At 34.2% G+C, this 10,383-nt stretch overlaps 1 protein-coding gene across 1 annotated transcript; it reads right to left on the bottom strand.

Annotated features, from left to right (window-relative positions):
* Positions 1-861: 861 nt before the first annotated feature.
* vps36 (vacuolar protein sorting 36 homolog) lies at positions 862-8,379 on the bottom strand. Its single transcript, XM_024265650.2, has 14 exons — positions 8,284-8,379; positions 7,963-8,031; positions 7,304-7,374; positions 7,028-7,142; positions 6,854-6,943; positions 4,084-4,170; positions 3,771-3,803; positions 3,564-3,641; positions 3,345-3,479; positions 3,165-3,230; positions 2,990-3,054; positions 1,636-1,720; positions 1,472-1,548; positions 862-1,366 (listed from the first exon to the last, which is right to left on the bottom strand). Exons 1-14 carry the CDS (start codon positions 8,377-8,379, stop codon positions 1,285-1,287), a joined length of 1,149 nt encoding a protein of 382 aa, XP_024121418.1. The 3' UTR covers positions 862-1,284.
* Positions 8,380-10,383: the final 2,004 nt, after the last annotated feature.

The raw sequence follows: 10,383 nt of genomic DNA, 5'->3' as shown, positions 1-10,383 counted from the left end.
TGAAGACTGCTCACCTGTTGTTTTTCGAATTAATTTCTATTAAAAAATAATTTCAAATCAGTTAGTATTTTCTGACAGAAAAATAATTATTCATTAAAAAACATAAGGACATTGTTGTCTAAGCACTCGAACATAGATCATTTAATGAGTTATATCAGATTAAGTGAATTATATGATTTAACTTTCTCTTATTTTAATGCTCAAGTTCCAACAAACAATAAAATAAATCATTAATTTAAAAAAAGTTTGCCAATATTAACTAAGTTAAATAGCCACGCCTTCAAACAATAAGAATAATACATTTTCATTTCCATATTAGGAAAATCTGAACTGATTGTGTTTTTTTTTTTTTAATTTCCATGTAATTTTTTTAATGTTCAAAACACTTTACATGCTATCTCATTTAGAAAGCCAAAGGTTCATGATGAGTTCAATCTCAGGCTTGGATTATTGTGCAAGAGGGGCAGACCTGCTTCATGTGCTCTCACAATTTCCCAAACTAAGTGAGTTAATCCACAATCAATAAGTGAACTGCATAGCAGGATAATTTAATCAGCTATCCAGACCTTCAGTTTCTTTATAGGAGGGATGGCAGAAAACAGGAAGTTTCCCCTGAAGATGAAAAATTACCATCTGGGGCAATTTAAAGCAAAGTCAAAAAGCTCCTTGTTCAAGTATATTAATATTAAAATAAGAATCAAATGTAAAAAGTGTGATAGTTAATATGCAAACCCTTACTTCCTTACTTTTCCAAATATTTTTCAAAATATATGTGTAGGTAATAGTCTGTTAAATCTTCCAGCACACCCAGGCCGGTTCTTACATTCTTCAGAACAGAAAAACAAAATAAAACATTTGAAGTCATTTATTGCAGAATCAGATTTTTTATTTTATAACTTCACCATGAAATTAAAAATAACAGAAACATAACATTTTTTTTTGCTTATAAAAGAGGTATATGCTTTGAAACCTTAAATTTTTTTAATCTTGAAGAATTTTTGTTGCAACCACAGAACAGTTCATTCATCAGAAGGATGAAGGAATGCAAACATTTTGTTTTAAATATGTTAGAAAATAAAAGTCAGAATATGTATTGGTAAGAAAAACTCAATCTGAGATGGAGAAATAGAAAAACACAAAAGAAAATAACTATAAATGCACCAAATGAACATATAAAAGTTTGTATCATAACCAGACTGACTTCAAAGCTGAACAAGATCTGGAAAATTATTGTCAAAACAGGGTGACTTCTTTAAAATATGCATCAATCATATTAGTAAATCTTCAAAACAGGTTTGGGTAGAATCTCAGTCCTTCAACAGAGTCATCTCTACACAGATGGCCCATCTTTTCAGCAAGCAGCAACCTGGAGATGAAAAATGAAAAGAAGACATTGTAAAGTAAGAAATAAAAAAAATAAAAAAAACAGAGGCTACTCGTAGACAATCATATTTTCTAAATAGTTACTTACCGTTCTTTGGATAGAAGCACAGAGAGACCCAAGAGTTTTGCAAACTCCTCAGCCGTCAATGAGCCTTTATCAGCAACCTGTTGGTAGGTACAGAGAATAATACAGAAAATAAATCAGAAAATAAAACATTTATACCAATAAAATGTTTTTTTTTTTAAACTGACATTATCCATAGCTGAGGCAATCATTTCCTCTTCACTGTGAGACTGCAGCTGGACCACCATCACACCACTGTCAAACACTCGCAACCTTCACACAACAAAAAGGAAAATATCACTGGAAGTCCATACGATAAAATAGAAAAAAAATGCAAGTATTGATAATATAAATGTTAAAAATAACAGATTTACTAAACTATGCCCACAAATCTGCTGATCACCTTGATGGTTAAGTATAAATAACTCAGGAAGTTACAAGCTGGATTATGATTACTATGTAAATGAAAAAGAGTTCAAGTTTAATAGGGGCTGGATTATAAAAGTTTGCTTCCTACGACTCATTTTCAAGCTTTTATTTTAAATCTTTTTGACAAACTTCACATTTGATGGATTTAACATGTCATGTACTGTATGCATGCACAAGTACAGTATGTGAACCTTTTTGGAGGACCTCAATTTCGGCACAAAATGGACACATCATTTTATTAATCAATCTAAATCACAAAGATAGAGAAAAACATTGTCTGCTTAAATCATACCAATTTTAAAAAAATTTTTATCGAACACAATTGTGTATCCAGTTTATGCATAAAAACAAGTATTACAAGAGTTCACATATTTTCTCCTGTAGCTGTATATATGTGGAAGTGTTCTTTTATTTTTCCATTGGTTTTGTCATATAATCACCAAAGTTTGATACATTTTATAGATATAAGTTCCTCTGTTAGCTTTTTTTAGTTTATTTAGGACTGATTATTTGTTTGATTGAGTTTGATTGCTTGACATAAACCAACTCTAAATCCATTTTTTAAAGAACTCTCGTTTCTTCTTTATACAGGCACTTGTCTACGTACTTATGTTAAATGTTCTTAGCAAAATACCAGCTTGATGTTGATGTGTAAGAGATTTTGCGTTGATTTTTCTCAAGCAAACAAATTGGAAACCAGTACAAATCGAAAAAACAAAACTGAATGTAAAACTAAAATTTATATCTAAGAAAATACTAAATATGCAAAATGCTAGCATTCATTTTATTGTAGTTAAAATTCAGAAATGTACGTTGCTATCAACTATTTGAAGCTAGGGGTCACCATTTTTAAGCTTTTTTATTTAAAAAAAGTGGACATTTGGGGACACAAGGGCCACAAATGTAACGCGATGGGGAAACAGGGCAGCGTTCCTTTAGAGACTCTGATAAAGCAACAGGAAATGACAGCTGTGGAGGCCTGGACACCCTTTCCTACAACAGGAAGTTAAACAGGAAGACCCTGGAACTTGTTCAGCCAAGCACCAACCCAGCACTACGCTCAAAAGGAATGTAGAGCACCCAAATCTTTACAACTATACAGGTCAAACTCACTTCAGAGGGAGCTTCAGGGAGTCGAACATTTTGCAGGCATTTAGCAAATCTTCTGGGGATAAAAGCTGAGAAAGACGGGGGAATAAAGCAAAATAAGAGCATTGTTTTTTGGAAAAGTTGACTAATAATCCTTCACTGTCTTGTGTTTTTTTCACATATGGTCCGTGAGCATCACCTCCATCCCTCGTGCTCGGTTAACGAGACAGTACACCTCAGTGAGAGCCATCATTCCGCCGCGCTCCTGAGATAATAGCAAAAAAATAAAAAGACAAGTCACAAAAACATAAAAGTGCAGGATAAAGCAGGAAAACCCCAAAAGTTGTAGCTAAAGTGACACACAAACCTTTACACCTACCTCTAAAGGAGCCTGGAGCATATCTCCCAGTTGTTTGCTAAGCTGCATATGATAGTGTGTGCCCGAACCGTGAGTTTCCCTGGTAACCGGGTTTGCGATGCCCATGCTCAAGAGGTAGGATTTAAAGCGTATGGTCTACAAAACACAACATGACTGTTAATTTAAAAAAAAAGTTAAAAGTTGGGGGCAAAATTTTTTTTGTTAAAGACCAATACTTACTTCATCCTCTGTTATGTCTCCTTGCTTTTCTTTGATCTTGTTGGCAATAGATTTGGACAGCTCCACCATTTCTTTGGCCTGTCAGCAAGAAACTGTTTATCAAACTTTAACGAAATAAAGTTCTGATACAGCTTAGTATTAATTAATATAATTTGAAATAAAAAAAAATGTTATAAATCGTGCTGTAAATTTAGGGATTTTTTTTACCTTTACCATCAGCTTACTGAGGTCTTCAAAGGCCTGAAAACATTAAAATATCAAAAATACAGAAGAATTTATACTTCACATTTTTAGATGCAAGTTAATAATATTTCCATAGACTATTTATTAACAAAATTCAGAATATACCACAACTCTAAAACACCGGAAGTTTCTCTAAGGAAATTGAATGCATCACAAGGATGGGAAAATTCATCAAAAAAAGAAAAAAAAATGTTATTCAGGTTTATTGATAGATTTTTATAGAGACAAGACAACACTGTTCAACCATAGACTATCTACTCAGAGCTCAAGCATTTACCTCGGAAATGTTTTTGTCCGTTTCTTTTCTTTTCTCCTCGATCTTACGCTCAATCCCAACGATACCCACTGCACGCGTCCTTCCTGCCTGAACAGTTGGAAACAAAAGTACAAACTACTTTGTCAGAAACTGGTACAGAACAGTGACTTTTATTCCAGATGTGTATGAACTAGGGCCGGGAATCGGTTAAAAAAATGAAATACTTCATCGCAAATCTGGAAAAAATAATCGCGATTAATCAAAAATCACAGCCCTAATATGAACTTATTTTGGCCTGTAGAGTATTAAATCTGCAGATTTTATCAACATGTTACGACCAAATGCACTTGAAGAGACAGACTACCCACTAATGTGTCTTTAAACAGAACACTGAAATGCATCCACTATACAGAATGGGCTCTTACTTGATGCAAAAATCTTTGAAAAATAAAAAAATGAAGATAAATAAAAAAGGGCATGTCATTTTTGGTTGTTGTAAACAGTGTTGGGACTAACGCCGTTTAAGTATAACGGCGTTACTAACGGCGTTATAAATCAAGTAATTTAGTAATCTAACTAATTACTTTCATCCTCGCTGTAACGCCGTTATAGTTACTTTGTGTAAATCGCGGCGCGTTACTTCAAAGTTTGATGATCTTGCTGGAGCTGGGCGCTTCGCACCCGAAAGTTGCTTGTGTTACGCGCCCCAAGTTGCATCAAGATACATGAGAAAATCCGGTTTCTTTTCAAAATATAACCAGTTTTTCACAATAAAATGCCACGATTGACAAATGTGATCATAATTTTGTGTCTAAACAGGCGGTAGACACGGATATAAACATACAATCACAACACAAACGTGCGCGCGCGAGCACAGAGACACACAAAACAGACAGGCACGCACACTTTTTTTTCGTTTTTCACAGACACATACACACGCAGATCAACGTGGATAGACTCCGGTGCGGAGTGAGGAGTTTCGGGAGTTAATAAAACGACAACAGAGAGGCAGAGAGTAGCTCATCTTAGCAGAAACGGGGTAATATTTATAAAACACACAACACAGACAGACACGAGCGCACACAGATCAACGCAGTGAGCAGACTCCGGAGCGAGTGGGCGGGGCTGCAGGATTTTGGGAGAGAAAAAAGAGATGCAGAGAGCTGCTCCTCTTAGCAGAAATATGGGTTAATAATTGTAGTTTATTAATTTATTATTGTTTTGCACTTTCAGTTTTTTAAGCCATTTTGTTTTATTATAGTTGTAGGTAAGATACTTGAAGTATGTTAATAGTTGAAACGTTTACCTTTTTTGTGTGAAGTTACATTTTTTATATACCACTTGTTGCAGTGTTTTGTGTGATAATTCTGACAAATAAATATTGAAAATTCTTTCCCTGAACCCTCTCTCATGTGTATCCTAAACTTAGACAATATGACTCCATTGGAAAACTATACCAGTATACTATTGTCGGTTATCATCTATTATTGAATGTAAATTATTTTTTTATTTGTAACGCAGGAAAAAATACAAAATATTACCATATTTAAAGAGTAATTTAAAACGAGTTACTTTTCCAAGTAACTAATTACTTTGAAGATGCAGTAATTGAGTTACTAACTCAATTACTTTTTGGGAGAAGTAACTAGTAACTATAACTAATTACTTTTTTGAAGTGAGATGCCCAACACTGGTTGTAAATGTAAATAAAAAAATAATAAAAATCAACAGCAGAGCATACTGCCATCTAGTGGTATTCCTTTGCAGCTGCTCATCACAGCATAAAACATGTTTACTCACAAAAACCTGAGATGGTGTATACTTTTTTATAAAAACTCTTTTTGTATTTTATAAAAAAAACATTTACTTCACAAATGGGTAACAAGAGGGCTGAAAGAGGTTATGTATGGCAAATAATATAGTCTTCAAGTGAGGTTACAAACTGCGCAAATAAAAATAATCCTTCTAAAACAGAGCTCTAGTCTGGATTAACTTTTTGTACTGGTTGCACCGGTGCGCTTAACTTTTTTTATCAGGTGCACCAGGACAAAAGTTTGGTGCACCCACCTTTTCGACCACATTGCATTTAACAGCACTTTCCGTTTTTTTACATGGTTAAAAAAAACGGAAAAAAAAAATATTTTTTTCTTGCTCTACCTGCCGCCACCATCAGGCGCACGTGCACAGGGTGTGTGCGCACAGAGTCAGAGTGAACGACTTCGGTTGATTGCGTCCCGATGCGACCGGTGTGGAAGCACCTTCAGATGTATATTACACTAAAATAAAAATGACTCTTATTGGAGGTTGTTACACCTGCACACACATATAGGAAGGAGACATTTGGATTCGCAGACATTATGTGTATTTTGTTCTGCCACGGAATGACTAGGTGTACTGGTGCAACCAAGACTTTTTTTTTAGGCACACCAATGAAGAATCTTGTCCCAAATGTGACCTAATTGTTCGCACTCAAGAGCCCTGTAAAATTAGTTAACAGTATTATACTCAGATGAAGGCTAAGGGCATACTAACCCACTTGACAGTGTTTTTTCCTAGATCTAAACTGAGTTCGATATTAGAAGACCACAATTATTTGTTGTTTCTGACTAATTGATTCTATCATCCTTTTAGAAGTTTAGTTGTCAAATGTTGTTTTTTGTATTTTTTAGAACGTTTAACTTAATATTTAAAAATTAGTCAAAAATTAAAATATTTACCCCTCAATGCTGTTTATCAACAGGAACAGAAAATATTACAAAGAAAGAGAAAGATTGTTCTTTCAGCTCCTTACCTGAAGTCCAGTTCCTGTAGGAATGGGCTGTGAAACAGGTGTATTCTCCCATCTTTTCTTGGTGATTTCTTCTGTTAGTCTTCTGTGAAACTACAAGCAAAAAAAAATGTAATCCAGGCAATTGAAAACTTCAAAATCAAAATGTTTGTAAACCTTAAGTATGAATAAGATTACCTCAATCTGTCCATGTTCCTTAAAGGAAAGTTTTATATATGAGTATTTACTTTGCGAATAGGGTCCCGGCTCCTTGTTGGGAGGTGAAGGGTGCAGATGGATAACTGTTTTTGCACTTTGGAATAACATAAATCATTTGTTAAGCAACAACACAAAAACAAAACTGGATCAAAGTTCTCAACAATAGTTTTTACATTAAAAAAAGTTATCATAATCAATGGTCAATGGCTGTAAATATATAAAAGAATAACCTAAAACACCATGACATCTGCATACCTCTTTCCTATTCCTCCAGCCTGCTCCTCAAAGAAGATGATCTGAGACAGAGGAATGGCTATGCAACATTCCTTCAACATGAGCAGAAAAATGCAGATAATAGTTACAACAACACCAAATCAAAATAATAAACATGTATACCAGTAATAAATCTTAAATGATGAAAAGATATCACAACTACACAAGACATTTAAGACACAGAGAAAGTCACACTATTTCAAAAATTACTGTAACACATTTGAATTATTTTTATTAGTTTTTTTTGTTTTTGTTTGTTTGTTTTGTTTTTTGTAATAAACATGAAACTCTATCAAAAAGTGGGGGAAAAGTGAAATGTGAAAATGTTCTGTCGGACTCCCTGACAAAATATTACAGATAATTTTACTTTTAAAGACCCGGTTGAATTGGGAATAATGAACTTTTCTGTACATTATTGGAAATAGAATGCATGGCATAATATCACACAGCCATGGAGAGTAGGACTAAATAAATCAACAAGCACGTTCCCTTAGCATTCCAAATAAAAATAGTTAACCATTTCTTTTGTATTTATGTGACTGCATTTTACCGTGGGTAAACATCTATTATTTACATAGTCTTTATCTCCATCAAAATATTGAATACATAAAAGTAACTTTAGTGGTTGTTTGCTTTCTTACGTGGTTCTTGGTGTCCCTCCAGATCAACCGGTGTGTGCTCAACAGGACAACTCCAACTTCCATTTTTGCCTGTTGACATTTCAGAGCACATCATGCTGAGAAGTGTTCTTGCTAACCAACATAAATTAAAAAAAAAATCTATTATAATAAATAACTTCAAATCACAAAAGGAAGATATAGATTTATAATCATAACACCAACTTTGACTTTCATACCGGTATGTTTTAGCAACTTCAAACCGATCAATGTATTTTATTAAACTTGTGTGCTAGTATGTGTTTGTGTCAGGCTAACATTTTGGCTAATGAACAACAAAACTACCTTGTCATCACCGTCATACAGCCGGACTCCTCTTTGCGTAATTACTAAAGTTTCATCAATTTCCAGGAGCCCGTTTGTCCAAGAAAATCTGTCCATTTTTAACGTTTAAAAAATATATATTCGCAAAGCGTTCAGCTCTGTCACCGCCCCACCAGTACCCGGAAGCAAGACCAGTACCCCGCATGCGCGGGAGACGTCACTTCCGCTAAAACGTTTTTTTTTTTTTTTTTTTTTTTTTATTTGAACACAACAATGACAAAAATACAAACTCCAGCATGAGTGAAGGGAAAGAGAATCATGTGTTGAGGGAGCCTCTTATGTTCTCCTTTCAGTTGAGAAGTGACTGAAACATTTTTTAGTGCAGACATGATGGGTTTGAAGAACCTATATTTTTGTTTTGAGGAGCAATAAACCTAGTTTTGGTCCTTTGTTTCTTTAAAAAAAAAAAAATGTTTTTCTGTGAGTTGCATTACAATGCCACAGTCATTTCAATCTCTGAGAACCTTTCAAATGTGCCTGTGGGACCGTGGTTAGATGCCTGACATGGGGTAAGGGGTTGTATGTGCCACTTTTAACTGACCTGAGACAATTCACTCCTTGAGTTATGTGTGAACGGAGCTGAGACGGAGTTTGAAGGCCACAGAAGTGATTACATAGATAATGTCTTCGTGGAACCTGGGTGTAATATAGGATGTGTTCTAATTTTACATATAAAAATAAAGCAGTGATCAATAAATGACAGGTACCTTCGGCTCTGGAGAAGATCTAACCCTAATCCTTCACGTTAAGAAGAGGCAGAGACCACAGGGAACTCTAAGTTTCCTGTGGATATGAAATTTTACTACAATTATAAATAGATTAATCAAATAATAGTGTTTTTATTGGTGTTTTGGAAATCAAAGAAACCAAATAAAACATATTTATATAAAATGTTAAAGTCGCCCAGAATCCTATTTCGTATAAAAACACAAAATTCCTTCCAGAAAGTGATAGAATAAAGATAATAAAAATAAATGACACAATGTTTCAATATCCAGATTACAAAAGGAGAAATGTTTGTCTATATCGATGTGAAGACGGGATTTTTCTGGATAGCACCTGTGAAGGGGTTTAAAACATACCTCCCGAGGTTTGTTGGAGATGAAGTATTTCAAAGATAGAGTCCAAACTTTCTTCCATTCGATTTTCGGGACACATGTTCTCCAATAATGTGTCACATAAGGCATAATTGCTGTGTCTTGTTGAAAAAGAGATCTTATTTTTTGTTTCTGGATGAACGGCTGGAAATTAACCATAATTTACCCACATAGGTTTCAGACAATGACACAATGCATGGTGAAGTACATATGCTCCCCTTAAACAACATCAACTGTACTTGAGGAGTAGCATCCATAACAATCACAAATTCTTTAGGAGTAACCATGTGGTGGGTTTCTAGGAGCTCATTATAGGACATTAAATTGCCTTCTAAGTTGAAAAGATGTTTAACATATGTCATCATCAAACCAGTTAAGAAAAAATAAAGACTTTCTTTTGAAAGGGATATTGCAATTATTCCAAATATGAAAGTTGTGGGGAGAGAATGAGTGTAAATAAGGGACCAAGCTAGAAGCATTTGTTTAGGAAAATTAACTAATTTGATGCGCATTTTTTTTTAATGTTATAGTTTGACTGTAGAAGAAAAGAGAGGCCACCAAGTTTAGAAAGAATATAATTTGGGATAAAGTTCCATAATGAAGTTGGGTTAACAAAAAAAATTCTGATCCAATTAATTTTAAAGGTAGTTTAGAGTGGTGAAGTCTAAAAAAATAAGTCCCCCAAAGTCTATGGAGTTTAAAATGACTTTATTTTTAATATAATGGGTTTTATTCTTCCATACAAATTTGAAAAGTATTTGATCTATGGATTTACAGGTGGAGGCATTGACACTTAGAGCTAGTGTTGCATCTAGAGATCCTTTCAGCTCTGGATAGGAAAGTTCTTCCTCTTAGAGTTAAATCTCTCTGAAGCCAGTGGTTAAATTTACTTTTGGTCTTAGCAATGATAGGGTCTAAGTTTAAATGAGACATAAAAATATAGATAAGATAGACAAGCAAGATT

The sequence above is a fragment of the Oryzias melastigma genome, linkage group LG14 (genome assembly GCF_002922805.2).
Source record: "Oryzias melastigma strain HK-1 linkage group LG14, ASM292280v2, whole genome shotgun sequence".
Lineage (NCBI taxonomy): Eukaryota > Metazoa > Chordata > Actinopteri > Beloniformes > Adrianichthyidae > Oryzias > Oryzias melastigma.
The sequence above is the reverse complement of the archived record's forward strand: the minus strand, read 5'-3'. Positions and strand labels throughout refer to the sequence as shown.

Excerpts from the sequence above, each read along its gene's own strand:
- vps36 (XM_024265650.2), bottom strand. The coding sequence starts at position 8,379 with ATGGACAGATTTTCTTGGACAAACGGGCTCCTGGAAATTGATGAAACT. Across the intron at positions 6,944-7,027 it reads AGGAACATGGACAGATTGAG|TTTCACAGAAGACTAACAGA; the intron begins GTAATCTTATTC and ends TTTTGCTTGTAG. Across the intron at positions 1,367-1,471 it reads GTGCTTCTATCCAAAGAACG|GTTGCTGCTTGCTGAAAAGA; the intron begins GTAAGTAACTAT and ends TTTCATCTCCAG.